Source organism: Parambassis ranga, chromosome 7 (genome assembly GCF_900634625.1).
Source record: "Parambassis ranga chromosome 7, fParRan2.1, whole genome shotgun sequence".
NCBI lineage: Eukaryota > Metazoa > Chordata > Actinopteri > Ambassidae > Parambassis > Parambassis ranga.
Window position 1 is genome coordinate 10,285,362 of NC_041028.1, and position 17,555 is coordinate 10,302,916.

A 17,555-nucleotide genomic window follows, 5' to 3' on the forward strand; every position below is an offset into this window, starting at 1 on the left:
ATATGCTTCTGTGATGTGAGGCTTTTTTGTTTTGTTTTTTTAGAGTGTGCTCCATGCTTTTTTAACAACTGTTCACTGTGTCAAGTCCCTCTGCCTTTATCACCTCTCTGTCTTTCGCACTCTTTCACTTTCCTCTGAGGCTCTGTGACTCTTCACCCTCTGCCGTTCCCATTCTGCCTACCCGCTCTTTATGCTCTTCTTTCCTGCACTTGGTTGATGACAGTCTGGTATTTGAGTCGTGTGCCTTCTGTTCCATGATATGCTCTGTTGTGTCACTGCTGCTGCCTGGTCTCTCTCTCTTCCTCCTCCTCCTTCTCAACCCTGGAAGCCAACCGACTTTAACGTACGTGTCTGCCTCAGATGTCCTAATTTATAACCGTACAGTGATTATAATGATTCTTAACTCCTCACCGGCTCTCCTTCTTACCCCCCCGCCCTGCTCCGGTGATCCACTTGAATGTCCCCGTCATTCGTCTCTCTCTGGCAGGACTTCCTGGGACAGGTCTACTGTACACTGGGAGAGATTGTGGGCTCACCTGCCAGTCGCCTGGAGAAACCTCTTGGGTGAGTGTTCATTTTCTTTTCTGTGTGAGTCATGAGGCAGGAATAAGAGCTATTTCCAGTGTTTTTGCATGAGTTATCCAAAAAAGCAGACAAATGGAACAATTTGAACTTTGCAACAAGTTTTCAGATATTATCAGATAATGAAAACTGCCACCTCTCAGCCCATTTAGACAGCCCTCCTGCTGGATTTCATGTGTTCCTGCAAGCATTGGGTGGTGATGAATATGTCTCTTTTCAAGAGCCATCTGTATCTTACATTACAGTGCAAGATTAGACTAGTGTGCTCGGATGGGAGTGGGTAATTGAACATGACTGGGGGCTTCCTCAATACAATTACTGTCATTAGGGAGGTGATCTAGCACAAAGAGTGGATTGAAGTCAGCGTGAGACACATGGCACTATCAACTCTGCTTCAATGCAAATTGGGAGCTATGAAGCCCTGAAGCCACTGCCTCCCCCCGACCTGTGTGTGGCTCTTTGATTTGTGTGTCTTTTTGAAAGTGAGGAGGAGGGTTTGACGAACTCTGTGGGGGACTGTGATGTACGTATGCCTTCGTGTAAAGTAAAGGAGGTGGAGGGGGGTTATGAGAACAGCAGGGCTTTCGTGTCAACCACAAACTCTGCCAAGGACTGGTGGTGGTGGATTACAGAGCTCGGTGCCCCTCAGTGCTGAATAAGAGGATGAGCTGGATCAAGAGACAGTGTGCTGTAAACTAGGCTTCACAGCCCACATTAGAGACCAGCAGCAGGATCAGGAGCCCCAGGCAGACATGATGGGCAAAAGTATTGATTTCACACTTTCAGCAGGGCACCTTGATTACTGCTGAGAGGGTGAAGATGATTATATGTTTGTCGTAGGACACAGCATACAAACTGAAGCAATGAGGCCTTATGAAAAATTGAACCGAGCTGCTGTTCATTCAGACACTGAAGAAAAGTGTTTTTGCGCTTCTGATGACATTCACTTGGGGGTACCATTTTATTCACCCCTGTCCTTTCTGAATAGCAAAACAGTATCCATGGGTAATGGAGTTTTACCCTCCTTCTGTGATAGACGATAGCCCAGAAGTTGTTTAATGGCTATGTGCTCCATTTCCTTGTCATGCATCCTGAAGTGACAGTGCCTCTCTGGACCATAGCTTTGAGGAACGGTTCCTGCCGGGACTGAGGAAATCTGTTAGTCATGCTTAAACGAGCCCTCCCAAGGCACACTGCATCCAATGACCTGCTTAAGAAGCACATCAGCACCCCTTTCCCCATTTTCCACACTTCGTCTTTGATTTAAATTCTTCCTTCTGCCATCCACCAGATTCTTTTTCTTTTCTAGTCTGACCCCCTTTTTTATCACTGTGTTCTCGATTTCTTTTTGTTCCCTCCAACCCCCTTATCTCTCTTTCCGCCTTTCACGCCTTCAATCCAGCACACACGCACACAAGTATGGACACTATACTGACATGTACATACACAACAGTAGCTATTGGTTTTCCTAATTCTTACACAATCCTTAACATTGAATTGGTTTTGAAGCTAATTTGGACAAACTAGCTTCACCCATCTCCTCTACACATTACAGTATAGTGGCAAACTGAATTTTTAGCAGAGGAAGTAGGAAGATTAATTTTAGAGACGCTCTAATATTTCCTAGTACCTAATGCCTGAACTTTGAGTATCAGGTGATACAAAATACTGATCCAATACCATTTTTAGGAACAATAATAAAAAAAATCCAAACAGTGTAACTGTTGGTGCTAATTATAACCTTGCATTATGTGCTCATTACCCTCTTACTAAAGGGATTTTCTAGGGTAAAATATTGGCAAATTGCAGACATTGCTTTGGTGAAGGTTCTGCTCTAAAAATTCAGTTCTTGTCTTTGCTGCTCTAAAGCAGAAACCTATCCAGCAAGTTGTGCCGTATTGCTGCTGACAAATGCTCAGAAAGCAGTTCAACAGCATTTAACTCTATAAAGTGGGTTTAATTGGGTTAATAAGATTGATGTGTACAGCCATATACTTAGTGATATCGGCTCCAGCATATACTGTACCAAGGCCTTGGAAAGGACTTGAATTTTGGGGGTGTATGTTGAAGTTTATACTTACCAAGTACTCATCATGTCATCCCTGAATTTATAAATTCATTATGCACATGCACATTTTATTCTCTTCCATTTACTGCCACAACTCTACATCAATAATTTACCTCAGTCACATGAACTGTCCACATGGGGACACATATTCTAGCATTCTCTTCAAAGCTAAATTCCACAGACATATTTGTCTTGGTAGAAATAACAGCTCAGATACCTTTCCCCCACATACCATTATTACAATACAAATGTATGCCAGTTGAAGGAATGTGAGACACAAAGCCCTGAACTGACTCAGTGGCGGAGATCCATGTTTATAATCTATTTTTAATGAGGTCTATGTATCAAAGTTATTGGTAGAGGAGGAAATACAAAGATTGATGGAGGTAAACGGCATCCTTAACTGAAGCCATGTTCTCTGTGACGCAGTTTTCAATGCTGTAATTGCATGTATAGCCTCCGGGATGGAACCATAATGTACATGGCTGTATAGGTAACATTATAATAGAGTCATTAAAACAAATGGCAGGAACCTTTTCCATCAGTATGGTGAATTACACCGCATACTAGAGCACATGAATGCAGCACAACATTAGCATGTTAAACCCATTAGCCTAGTGTGACTGTGCCCTCCTGCCGCATGCATGAAGCTGGAAATGAACCATATGTAGAACTACGATGACTGTTGTGGGTGTGCTGGCTATACCCACGGGAGCCAACAGAGGGAAGGGATTCATGGAAATGTATAAAATAATATATGAAAAATCATGCGTGCTGGATGAGCACATCCAGAGCTGTGGCTCACAGCAGATATTCACCTGAACCGTTTCCCTCCTGTGGGTAAAAAAACCATCAGAGAGGATGATGTGGTCTTATACTGTGTTAGCTGTGTGTAGCTGTGGAAGATAAAAAAATGTTTACACAATGGTAAGCTGCTTTTTTGCGTGCATGTGTGGCTCCTTTTTGTCTCTAAATATACAGTACGCACACTACAGTGTAGTTTAGTATATGAATAACTTCATATATATGAGGACAATTGTCAAATTTACACACAGCAGTAACAAATGTGAAGATCCCATAAAGGAATAATATAATATTGATTTTCTGCCTTTCTATTATCACTGTGACAGGTTGTGTTGCTGTATTTACTTTCCCTGTTCAAAGTATGTTGTGTATCATGGAGTGAAAGCTCTTTCTGTAGCACTGCTGTGGCACTTCAAAGACAAAGGGCAGGCAGAAATTACAGTAAATGATCCCAAAAAATCCTTTTAAAAACAGAGAAGATAAACGTGTCGCTAAACTGATTTTAAACATTTTATCAAACGCAGTCAATATTTGAGGGACAGCTTATGAGGAAGCTGATGAGAAGTGTTTTATGCACAAACTCTCTCTGCAGAAATCGGCCACTGACACGCTAACTGCTGCTTGGTTGCTTCTGAAGATGTTTGTTGTTCTTGGTCTATGGAGATGTGATGATCTGAGTGGACAGTGAGTGACAGATGGTGATAGATCTAATTACCTGTCAGGTATTACTTTGAAATACATGGCAATCTCTGTGTTCTCACCTGCCAACACGTCAACAGTTGAAGCTACTGTATTGACTTGCAGAGTGCAGCAATTCATCATGTATTATCAAGTATGCACAGGAAAAAACCTAAAGCAAAGGACAGCACTTGTCTTATCTGTACTTCAGAGACTTAGCCTTCTTTTAAAGTTTTAGGTTTACATAGCTGGCTGACTGACTCGGGGCTGCACAGCTGCACCTCTTCTGAGATGAAATAAATTACAGATTTAAATAATGAGTGGGAGCAAAAGAAGTTCATTTGTTGGTGAGACTGATAATCTTTAGTACAGAAGAGAGGAGCAGATGCAGTGTTGTTTTTAAACTTTTAGCCCAGTGTTTACTTCTCTTACTTAACTGGGAGGTGAAGTGTTTTTAGACAGCTTACAGTAATCGGCATCCTCTGCCTCAGGACATCGCACACAATTAGAGCATTCTGCTGCCTCGCTAAATGCCAATTTGGGGCTTCAAGGCTGAACGCTAACAAGGGTCCCTCTCTAATAATGTGTATTCCTGCTTAGATGTGGAAAACCCCAACTGTGCTGATTGTGCAAGAATCTCTTTGTCTGATGAAACAGGGATTTATTAGGTACCATTTTGGTTCAGAAGCAGAAAGCCTCCCTGCTCAGCAACGCACCTGGCATTCACACACATTCAGTTGATTTGTTAGCTGGATTGCTAAGTGTCTAGCTCTCAAGGACTCCTGTGCCACATAAAATCAGAAAAAAAAATTTAACAGTTGACTTTGTTAAGTATTGGATTTTAAAGGTCTGTTGATAATAAGGGAATAGATTTTTGTTTTCACAGGCTTCAGGTGCAAGAGCAAGCAAGGGCAGCAGAGGTTTTTACTCAGGTACGCCTAGCTGCTTTGATTTGGAGTCTAAGCAGGCAGTGTTCATTTCTGTCATGACCACAGGCAGTACCTGCTGCAAAGAAGAGAAAGGCCCTGCTGCTCTATTTTTAAAACCCTTGATGTAGTTGATCTTTTCTAGCAGCTGAAAACAATTTGTAAGCATGCAGATTGCAAACACAGAGGAGGTCAGTGGGACCCACTGCCAGTGGTGGAGGAAGTACTGAAGCTTGGTACTTAAAAAAGTAAAAGTACAATTACCCACCAAGATATGTACTTAAGTAAAAGTAGAAGTGCTACATCAACAATCCTACGTAAGTGAAAGTCTTAAGTACTTACTTTTAAATTTACTTAATCATTAAAAGTAAAAGTACTCATGCAATGAGATGTCTCTTAATATCTAGGTGTTGCCATTTTGATAATGAATGCAGATACAGCTCCTGGTAATACTTCTGCCACTACATATGTCACTACTAGTAAATCCCTGCCAGCAACTCTTTTCTTTGAGGCTGACACAGAATGCACAGTTTTTGGGCCCACTAATTTCGAACATATCTTCAGTTCAGTGGAGGCTGACTCTGGATCTATGTTCAATAGTAAGGTTAGCTGCAAAGGATAGGAGGCCAGAGACAGTCTAGTATACTGCTGTGCTGTTGCCAAACCTGAGCTCTGCTATCATTGGAGCTAAAAGAGACACCTACATCTGGTGAGCTGGCAGAATCTGCAATAACCTCACAATTCTATTGTCCATGCTGACCAAAACCTTCATATGAGCACTGACTGACCTCTTGCAATGACACAGGAAGGACAACTTCAAAAAAGCAGTGATGTGACCCTTGATCTCCATGCAGGATGCCTTCCACATCGGGGCCTCCTGCAGGGATAAAGTGGAAGAGCATCAGATGTGAGTTGATGTCACACACCTCCAGTGAGGAAGTGGGATAAAACACAACTTACTTTGTGAATGTGAGAAGAGAACTGGGCATCTCTTTTGGCCTCTCGCAGAAAGGGATGTTCTGTTCTTGCCAAGGGGAAATTGAAATGGGCTTGTTATGTTCTCTAACGTAGGGCCTCTGTTGTTGGCAGGTGAGAATGCAGGAATTGCAGCGAACTCGCTGTCATGACTTTGAACAGTTTTTCTTTTTTGCCAAGAGAGAAAGTTTGCTTCTGATTGACAGCTTCTCCCAGTCCTGTCTTTATCGTCAAAACAAGCCATTTCAGTCTTGCAGGTGGTTGATGGAAAGCACATTTATTTAGAACCACAATAAATCAGACATTGGTACTGTAATTAAAGCCTTCGCAGTAATGTATGTAATTTGTCTCATTACACCACCACAATCTAATAAATGACATCCAGTTTTATTTTTAGTGTTTATAATTAGACAGTGCATCAACAATAGGATTCATTTCATTTAGTGAGGTTGCGGTCATTATACAGCAGTGGTGCCCATAACACTGAGTAGGTCACACAGTTATATATATGCAATAAAGGATGACATAGGTAACACATCCTTTCCTCTTGGTGGTTTTTATTATATCCAGCTGACATTTTTCTGCACCACATTTCTTGCCCTATTTACTTGCTTTGTGCTCATTTTAACAAAGCTTCAAAGAACTCAGCATAGGTCGCCTGTAGCTACCTCCTTCTAACACAAACACCAGCTCGTCTTGCAGCAGCAGTAGGATGCATCTCCTTTCTGAGAACTGCTCTACAGGAGGTGTTCTGGTGTCCTTTTGAATTAGCCAGTGCAGTTTTCATCCTTTTTTTTTAATCCTGGTGAGGTGAGGGATTATGGATGCTTATCGGTGTATGAAGATCAAGGGGATTAGTGGTATAATCCCATTTGAACCCACACAGAGTTTTGGCAGCCTTGTCTAATTCTGTTCAACTATGATTTGCCCAATGCCCCAAACATTTACTGTGGCACAAAGCCAGGTCATCTGTTGGTCTGCCTTCCCTCCTTGTTGGTCTTTGAGTCAACCCAAACTAGCTTAGGTTGTAAATGTGACAGGACCCCACCCCATTCACTGACCTAATCTACTAAATAAATATTCTTTTGTTCTGTGAAAATGACTTTTCTCACCTTCTCTCTCTTTTGCTGTATTTGTATTAAATCTTCCAAAATAATATGTTCAAATTTTCTTGCCTCTTTAGGTGTGAAGTTGCGATGTAACACTCCTCTTAGCACAATATCACTGCAGTCTCATAGGAACAAAATATTAGACCCACCCTGAAACAACTGCAGTGAAAAAAAAAATCTTCCTCTGTGGCTCTCACTCATGTTGTAGAGCAGATAACGCCTCCTCACTTTCATATGCATGACACGTTGCTGCATTGTTAAATATCAAGACCATTCCTCATCCTAATGGCCTAATGTGAATGGCATCAACAATTGCTTCCTTCCCCCTCTTTGGACTTTAATCTCACCAGCCTCCATCCAACCCACCTGTGCACTGATATGCAATGGAGAATACAGGAAATGTGAATCACCATTTCATGACAGCAACTGCCTCTAAATGGGAAATTATAGAGCCTATACATTGAGCCTGAATATCCATAATACAGTGTGTCATGCACAATAATCTCTGATGCTTGTTTGTTAGAGGAATAAAGGACTCAAATGCACTCTCCCCTGGCAAAGAAAGAGGCCCAGTATCCTCATTTGTATTCTGCAGTGTCAGAAACTTTGGCCAAGTAATTGTAGTGATGCTGAAATATGCTGCTTGATCTCTTTCCATTCAGCTGATCAAACAGGAGATCTGTCAAGATGGCTGTGGCTAACTCTGTTTCAGTGTGAAGAGCAAGGCACGGCTTCCTTCCACCTCTCTCTCAGTTAAGGAAGCCACTGTGCTACAGTACAGGGCCTGTTACAGTTCTGTCTGCTTGTCTGTTTTCTTCATAAATTTTGTTTGATCCTCTGGGTTTCTGTTGACAGGGAAGAATGGCAGAGACAATGCTAATTTTACTTGATATTAAGTCTGGTGAGGTTTTTAGGCAACATCAATACACGTCATGGACCACTGTTGACGTGGTCATGGACCACTGTTGGATTGGTCAGGACCATATGGAACCTTGTGTGTCCATTACCCATTGAAGCCTGTAAGAAACTATAATTAATGGCACATTGTGACTGGTGTCCAGTATTATAACTACTTACCCAGAGATTAGTGTGTTCTTTCATTTCTGGTTGCACCAATGTCTAATGCATGGCTACAAGTTACACACTGCTGGAGAAATCTCACAGGATTCATCTCAAAAATGAAAGATTTTTCTTTCAGGCCTAAGGAGTTTCAGGAACCAGTGAGCTGCCTGTTATGTTCCTTAGTTAGTCCAGGGGATGAAGGGAAGCAACAATAATGTTTTCTGGGGCTGAGGAAGAGACAAGGGGTATAAATGACACTATAAATGGAATTTATTAAACAAAATAAAATAAAGAACAATACAACAAAAGCTAACACAAAGTCGAAATGAGATGCAGCACTGTGGTTATCACGCCACCGTCCCACTGGACAGAGCAAACGTGCCCACAAGTTGAGCCACTGTCCCTGGGCATGTGCACGCAGCCAGCTTACCCGTGCTGATGAGAGCTGAGTGGAATCAGCTCCGCTTGATCCGCTTGCTCTACCGGAAGTGCACACAGTACCTGGACACAAAGAGATGCATCACACATACACACCACAGACTCATACCGGCGTGTAACACTGACATTTTGGACAGTTGTAGTTTGTTGTGGACATTTTCCTGGGAGAGACCTCAGTGGCTGTGTACTGTAGTGTCATCTATTGTACTGTTGCAATCTTGTCAATGTATAATAGGGGTCATATGCCACTTTTGACATCAGCGGTCCACAAAGAAGACAGAAATACTAAAAAGTTATTGTTGGACTGCACCAGCTTGACCCACAACTTATCAATCACCCGCCCTAAATGCCAAATCCTTTTCTCTATTGTTGCTCCGCTTTGTATTTGCATGCATAATATACATGCATGATGATGTAACTTGAAATATTGAAGCTGTCACACTGCGTTGTTTAGCTGGAGATTGGCCGAAACATCACAAAATAGCGGGATGTTGTGATATAAATATTCAAATGTTACAGATGTAACACTCATTTACATGACCAGCTCATTAAATTCTGTCAGTTCCCTACAGCAGTCTGACTGTAGACCTTGTTCATTGCAGATATTACAGGAAGGAGGACCACAGAAACGCATTTCACATAATTTCATCATCAAAGCTTTTTTCTCACTGAGAAACTGTCAGTGAGTGAGTGCTTATAGAATGAGCCTTCTTGATGCAGCACACTTCACATCAGCAGCAGTCACATTCAAGTATAGAAGCGAAATAAAGTCTGAGCAAAAGGAAGTCATGTGCCACAGATAATTGACAGGAACTGTATTTATCCATTCAGTGCTCGCTTGCTCCTCATGTTAACTAGTCATTGTCAGAGAAAATGCCACACTCAATAATGCATGCTTAATTTAAAAGACCATTGCCCTTTTGGTACCTGCTTGCCTCCCCACAGCAGAGATTAGAGCAGAGTGGTGCATTTTATCGTGTCTGGACCCGATATTTTACCAATCAATAGATGTCGTTTCCCAGTTTTATAGGTGTATCTGTCATTATTGTAACCTCAGTGAGAGAATTTGACCTGCGGCGTGTGCAGCGTTTACTGACCTCATTGGTGATGGCTTTACTGGCTCTTTGAGCCGTTATCAAACTGCATGGTGGTGACTTGGAGTGAAGCATCAATAATTCAAGGACAGTTAATTCACCTTGAGACTGGTCTCCAGGGACCTTTAAGATAGAGCCTGAGAACGAAGGGAGGCTGCCCTCTGAAAGTGTGATGGCTTCATTTCATGTTTTGCCTCATTAAAGGCTCTGCAGCAGTTGCGCTTGGATGCTTTGGTCAGTGAATTTATATTGCGGTAGCGATCAAAGATGGTACGTCAGAGGCTGTGCTTTTATGGAGCATTGTGGTGTATGTGTTACAGGTCTGTGAAAGAGGTTAATGGAAACAGCACATACCATATGTCTTAAAAACAACACAAACACTTCCTGCACAGGCAGATAAAGAGGAACAACGCTGTAGCTCCTAATAGGCTGCCCTGCATCATCCAGTGCTGACAGTTCAGTCACTGCAGCTTCATGTTTTAGATGACTTGGTTAATAATGCAAGCATTTGCTGCTGTATTCACATGACTGTCTCTAGTTTAGCAGTATGGAACCTGGTATTACTGACATTCAGATCAGCTGCCACAGCTTGATGAGGATCTGCAGCATGTGTGACCTTCTAATGATTGGTCTCCAGCTAAGGGCACAGCAGGACTCTCGTGTAATTTCCTTCTTTATCCGGAAAGATGACAGGAACCTCTGCAGCTGGAGTGCTGCTGTATGATTGGGAAGTAGATATGGAGTCCTGGCCTGTGTTGGGTGGAATGGGCTCTGCCTTCTCCTCACAGCTTCAGTGGATGCTGAGAGTTGCTGATATTTGAAAAAAAAATCTCATTTTGTTCCGCTTCAAAAAATACAGCCAAATAACATTTAGGGCAAACTCTGCAGAAACACTGTCTCTGTTTTTGTTAGAGCCACTGGAATGGCAAGTTACTGAAGAGATGGTGTACAGAAACACAGACACGCAGGGAACCTATGCTGCGATATGTCTTGATCATCTGCTGGAGCAGGAATTGGTGGTAAACAACCGCAGACCTGCCGAGCTTTAAAGCCTCAGTGTTGTGCAGGCACAGGGGATCAGAGGGGTTGTGTCTCAGCAGTTTTATTCCACATTGTACCAAAGAACTCAAGGGCTTTCATTTGGAACTTGTTTTATTCACTTAAAGTTTACAAAACATAACTGCTCATTAGAGCAGACACACTAAAGTAACATTGCCACATTGTTTATTCTTGCATAGTGAACACTTAAATGCAAAAAAGCAAAAAGAAGTTTAAAGTAAACCTCTAGGCCTCTCTTTATGTAAGCACCCAGACACACTTTATTCTGGGGAGAGTGTCGTCTGTTGGTAACTTTGGTTGACTTGTGCAATATGTTCTCAGGTGTTCTTGGTTGAATGCCTGCAAATCCAAATATGACAGATGAAGTTTGAAGTACTAAGTGTGAAACGGATGCACAGTGACTAAAGAATTCCTCTAGACACCTTAGGAAGCTGGTGTGTACCCCATGCTGCTGCTCCTCTAACATTTACTTGGCTACCATATAAGTTGAATTTATATGCACTGTATTCATTGTTTTCCTGCTGAAGATGAGGTTTTGCGAAAAGCAACATGCTTTTTATTGCCAAGCAACCAACAATTAAAGGTATCTATGTGAATCACTGTTATTGTTTTTGTGTTGGAAGAGTGATGGATATGTTTGTTTGTTTACACAGCGGCATACCTGGAAAGAAATGTGGAACCATTATCTTGTCTGCCGAGGAGCTGGGAAACTGCAGAGTAAGTCAAATCACAATTGATACCTTTTTAATTTGTTTACGTTTATGTTTCAGAATAAATGTTTTGCTGTGTTCAGTCACTTTTCTAATTTGATTTAGGCTCTTTAACAACAACACATCGTTTAATTGATATATTCTGACGGTAAAATTGTGTGTGTGGCAGGGAATTGGTGCATAATGCATGTTTAGCAATGTCCACACGCCTGCTGAAGTGAAGTGGGATGTTTAATATCCTTGACTTCAGTAAGATATATTGTATCATAAATGTCCCCATTAAACAGGCGGGATACGCTGTGTTGCTTTGCTATTGCGTTTGTCATTTGGAAATTGTGTACATAGTGCGTATGCTATGAGTTTGAATGGCTATTTAATGAGACCGCCTGCATTCCAATCACTAATGCGGACACTCGCTCCGATGTGTGGAGTGTTAATCCATGAGTGTGCGTTAATAACCTGTGTCCACTAATGCCCATTTGCTTTCTCTCCACACTGCTAAATGAAGATAGTAAATAATCACATTATACTGCTGCCAGTGAAGCAGGAGAAAGTAGCAAGACTTATTGGCCAGAACAACTGGCCTCCCTCAGAGGCTGCACAGTGAGCCTTTGAGCTTCTGTGTAAATGTTTTATGATATCTTCATATATTTTAGCAATGATTTAAGGATTTGTACCTTCTTGTCATATGTAGTTAGCACTTAATAGTGCTTGTACCTGATATGTTTTTGTAGTTTTATTGACTTCATTGTTTATTCCGAATAAAAAGCCTCCTGTTCAGGTGAGGCAGGTAAGCCATGATGATAATGAAACTGCCAAGATAACCATTACAGATTCTGTCATGCTGGATTGAAGAGTCAGGACTCCCAGTCACTGAAGGGCTGCTGTGAGTCATCAGGTGCGTCGGAGCTGTGATGATAGGAGTAAGCACTATCGCTGCAAAGCACCACTTCAACAAGCGATTTAACAATATAAATGCAAATGATCATTTCCTTTCTACCAAGCTCAATTAGAGATACACAGACTTGACATGTCACTTCAGACCTGCACTGTTTACACAGCATTGAACTCTGAATGGTCTGAGGAAAAAAACGGTGAAAGAAAAGACTATAGAGGACTCTGAAGACAGTGCTGTCAGCACAAGTTTATGAATTATAGCAGTTTGGGAACGCTACCACCCATCTGGATGGTGTTTATTCTATAATCCACCTGTGACCAATAAATGGAGGCAGCCGAGATGCTGCTTCGCCCGAGGTAAACACTGCAGCTCTTGTTTTGGAAACTGAGACCAGCAGAGTGGGAATGGGCTGAGGTAGTTCTGCAGGGGCTGTTAACTGAGAGGTGGGTTGGCTCTCACCTGGTGGTGGATTTGCCAGGTATAATTAGAGAGAGCAGCAGCCTCTGCATGGATCAAAGGCTTCCTCTTGGCTGTGGTTATCTTTGTCACATATGACTACTGAGCAGGGACTGGCTCAATTTCAGACTTTCCTCATGGAACAGCTGCAGTTCTAGCTGATTTAAATCTGAGTAAGCCACACAGCAATTTACATCTGACACCTGTACACCACAGTTGTGTGGTTTATGGAATAAGCAGGATTGTTCTGTATAGGGGACTTGTACACGATGAACCTAAAGACTCAATAAACTCAAAAATCAAGACTCAAATCCAACATGATTAATTACTTCTGTTCATGTGGTTGAAGCACACAGGTATAATGGCTGCATCACAAGCACGGTCCTGGAGTCTGTTCCAGCTGGCACTGAGTAACCAACCATTCAGTTTGTGCATATGTATAACTGATCCTTCCTTTGACAAAAATCCCTCACCTGAGGTTTACAGTAATAAACAAACACAAGTATGAATGGAGTGATGCGCACAGCATACAGAGGAGCTGTGTTCATTTCTGCTTCATGTAATCCTTTGGCTCATGATTCATTTGGTGATTCACTCACAGTCTTGTGTTCCCCAGGATGTCGTCAGCTTATATTATATATTTTTATTTATATATATTACATAAATTCAAATTTTGCCTGCATCACATTGTGTTTCTTTGAAACCCCAGTCCCACTTTTTGAAAGTGACAGAGTGCATTGCTCAGCCACTTACCCCATGCAGCGATATCTTTGTGGAGCAGGGAAATGGGAAGAAAGGTGCAGGCTGCACTCAGTATTCCCCTGCTGCTCCTAAAGCTCAGTGGCTGAAATGAATGTTCTGCCTTTTCTCCACTTAATGAGGGAACACTGCAAGGCACCGGAGTGGGTATGTGTTATCTGTGCCTAATGAAGGCCTAAGGCACTGTGTTGTAATTGTAGAGGCTGTGTCATGGGTTAAGCAGAACAGTTACTGGATGGTTCTATTTATAAGGGCTTGGATAACTGACCTAAGCAAAGTATTTTACCATGATTTCTTGATTTTTTTTTAAATGAACCAAATGGGAATTCAGAAAATTATGTGATAAGCCAGCTAGGGCTTGACACACTTTATGTACAAAATATGCAGCAGATGGCTCTGTAACTTGGCAGATCCATATCCAAATATACAAATTGGAAAATTTCCATTAACATGCTCTCCACCTCTATTGGAGACTGGATAGATAATAACAGTAGTAAAATGATAGCAGGAAATGAAAATAGATATGCAGCAGCCCATTTAGCTGCCACCACTGACTGTTTAATCAGCTCTGTACTTTCCCAAGTTATCAAGACGTTGGTTAGAAACAAAATTTTACTTTAAGGAGAATACTGTAAATCATTATCAAAAATAGTGGCAGGTCTGGGCTTTGTGTCTGTGTGTCTGAGGCATAAAGTATTGTGATGGGGGTTAGAGAGCCAGGTCAGAGGCATAGTGCACCACACTGATGTGGGTCAAAGCAATCGATATAGGTCCCGCCCAGCACCATGCTGATTCAGATCTAATAGAGGCGCTTCAAAAACCTAAAAGCCTGGAGGAGCAGCCAGGGTAAAAGCAGCTTTTCTCTTTGCCAGTTGAAACCTCTAAATGTCTGATGATTAGATTCTTTATTTGCATAATGTTCAGTCAGGAGACTCCTATAAAGAAGCATTAAGGTGAAAGCTGTGGCAGATACAGAGGTTCTTCTGATGTGGACATTTACCTGTCCACTGTGCCCACTATGGAGCCTCATTATTGTTCAGTGTCGACTAATACCTTGACCACAGGGAGTCCATCTCGAATCAAGAGCATTATGGGGCACGCTCATTGTCTTTGAAATGGCAGTGCACATTGAAAAGCTGCCTAAATGAGTATAATTATGATAATACCAGCCTTTCTAATGTATCATTAGCTGCACTCATAGCCTCCACATCCTTTTTTTGTATACAGCCCCCCATCTCACTCCATGTGCAGGGTTTTAGAATCCATTTCTGTGCCCATGCATAGTTCCTCACATTGTTACTATTATTATATTCAGCACAACAAGGTATTTTCAATTTCATATCCCTTATCCCATCCACACTGTGCAATGCAGGAGTTGCATAATAAAGAAATGGTAATGAATGCATTTGCAGGGTTTGGAAACACAGAGCCCACTGGTTGGTTTCGCTCTCCTCTTATTAGAATTCAGTCAGCACTTGCTTTTATTTGGTGCTTCAGTGCTTTTATATCTTGGCACACAGCATGTATAAACAAACAACAGGAGGCAAACAGAGGCTGGAGCATGGATTTACAATGTCCTTTACTTTTTTTGTCTTTCCACTTTTTTGTTCTTTTCCTCTGTCTGTAGGATTATGCCACCATGCAATTCTGTGCCAACAAACTGGATAAAAAGGACTTCTTTGGAAAATCAGACCCCTTCATGGTCTTCTACAGAAGTAATGAGGACGGCACGTGAGTTTGTCTTCTACTTCTAAGCAGCTTTTTCATTTTAGCTTATCAAAGCATCGTGGTTGTGCATGAAGATCTAAGAGGAAGAGAAGCAAGGTCAAGTGAATTAGACTTGAGACCTCTTGAAGTCTGAGCTGCATACTGATGCTTTCATGCAGATGTGGTCCCAAAGCTGTAATCACACTGTTGTGTGAAGTTGTGTGTGTGTTTGGATGTTAAATCCCTGTTGACCTGCATCTACAGGTTCACCATCTGTCACAAGACCGAGGTGGTGAAGAACACTCTGAATCCTGTTTGGCAGCCCTTCTCTATCCCTGTCAGAGCACTGTGCAACGGAGACTATGACAGGTGGGTTGAATGGTGATGTACAGTCTTCTGAGCTCATGCACACTCTCAGTGTGTGAACACATTCAGTGTTTCAATATGGCTGTATGTATTTCAGAATGGATCAGTGTGTCAGATTTAGACAAAATTGATTTTTTACTGTTATTTTATCTTCTGCTGAAATAGATAATTATTACAGGCTTGTCTCTGACTACGTGCCCAGCTGTACATTGATTTGCCCACTTCCAGTGAGAGCCTTTCAGAGCACAGAAGATGCTCCAGTGGCATCTTCTGTCTCATCTGTGGAGCAAAGGGCCTCACAGGACTCCTGAAGAGCAGGAAGAGTTTTACCTGTGGGCAGGGAGAGTGCCTGTACATGTTGCCCTATACATGTTGATGGGTGGCTGGAAGAACAGAGGAGCCCTGCTATGTGTATGTGCATAAGCATGAAAGTGTGTAGATGCAGATAACGTGGAAGCATGTAGTCATCAAACCTCGTTCACTCCACCACACTGAGTGCCAACAAAGGGTTTTTGCTTCTATTCCATCTCTGCTTACCTGCCCAGAGAGGCTAATTGGGTCAGACAGATGGAGCAGAAGCATGAAAGACACCCAATTCCCTTTCATCATTTTGATGATAAGAAATATCTATGCCAATTTAAGGCTTCTTGATTACTTTATTGTCAAATGTCCACAGTTTGCTGTGTTGTAATTTTCAACATTCTTTATTTCCAAGATCTATACAGCAAAGCCAAGCCCTTTAAATTTCCATTCTTTTGATCCAGTTCTTAGTCTGGCCTGGTTTTGATGCTCAGCTCAAGTTCAGTGATTCAGAAGCTTTGGCACTTTTGATCATGGTGATTTTGCGGCCTCTCAGTCACGTCTCTTAGCTTCATGTGAATCCGATAAATCTCTTGTAATCATCTGGCTTCGATAGTGATCACAAATTGATATCTCTGCCATTTCCACTCAAACACGCACAGGGGCCATGAACTTCAATTAAATCAATATCAGAACTGAGAGATAAGAACGTGTCATAGTGCTGCCTGTGACCCTGATCTTTATTTTCATGTTAACTTATCTTTGGGGAATCATCTGCCCCGAAGGGCCCTGAGTGTCAAAGCAGTTTTTTTTTCTCTCAGTCAAGACTGCCAGAAACCTTTCATCTTTTTTTCTGGTTATGTTACACTTTTATGTAGATATTGACTACAGCAAGTTTTAACAGTACAACTTTCTCTACACATATTTGTTATGTGTTGGAAAAGTGGAGACAGAATGGGTTCAGGTCAGGATAACAGGGCAGCCCTCCATCACCCAGCCTCCTCCTGGACCAACTGACACAAGATTGACAGTATATAAAGGCAGAATAGGAGGTGGGTGGGGGTGGGGGGTTGCAAGCCACTCATCTTTCCATCAGATCCAGAAGAAAAGAGGAAGCACTTCCCTCATTCTCAGTGATTTCTTCCAGGCTGTGTATTTGGTTTTCCAACTTATTTCAGAAAATATGCTGTCTCCCAAGAGGTTACTTCTATCTTTATGTACTTTCCCCATGCTCCAACTCTGTCAACCCACTGTCTTCTGTGTGAGACATGTAGACCCTGTTATAAACAATTTATTTAAGTCAATTATCAACTTGATTGGAAAAGTTACTTTATTGTTATGTAACTGAAGTAGACAGAAATTAAATAAGCTTTGTTAAATGTTGGCATTGACCTTACCAGTCTCAGTATGCTGCACCATCTAAGACCTAACAAAGTTTTGATACCATTATTAGATATTCAGAAAGATGTGTGCATCCCCTTTATGCAAAGCACAAAGCAGACTTTCTAATTAATTTAATTCAGCCTTCACTTAATTTAATTTAATAGCTTGTTTTTCGCTGCAT

The 17,555-nt window shown here is 41.8% G+C and overlaps 1 protein-coding gene across 1 annotated transcript in view; it reads left to right on the plus strand.

Annotated features, from left to right (window-relative positions):
* Positions 1-17,555, plus strand: part of cpne5a (copine Va) — a 56,623-nt gene that overhangs the window by 18,495 nt on the left and 20,573 nt on the right. Inside the window, exons 6-9 of the mRNA XM_028409539.1 lie at positions 488-564; positions 11,449-11,512; positions 15,246-15,349; positions 15,590-15,694. Coding sequence (XP_028265340.1) covers positions 488-564; positions 11,449-11,512; positions 15,246-15,349; positions 15,590-15,694 — 350 coding nt within the window. The remainder of the gene's footprint in view (positions 1-487; positions 565-11,448; positions 11,513-15,245; positions 15,350-15,589; positions 15,695-17,555) is intronic.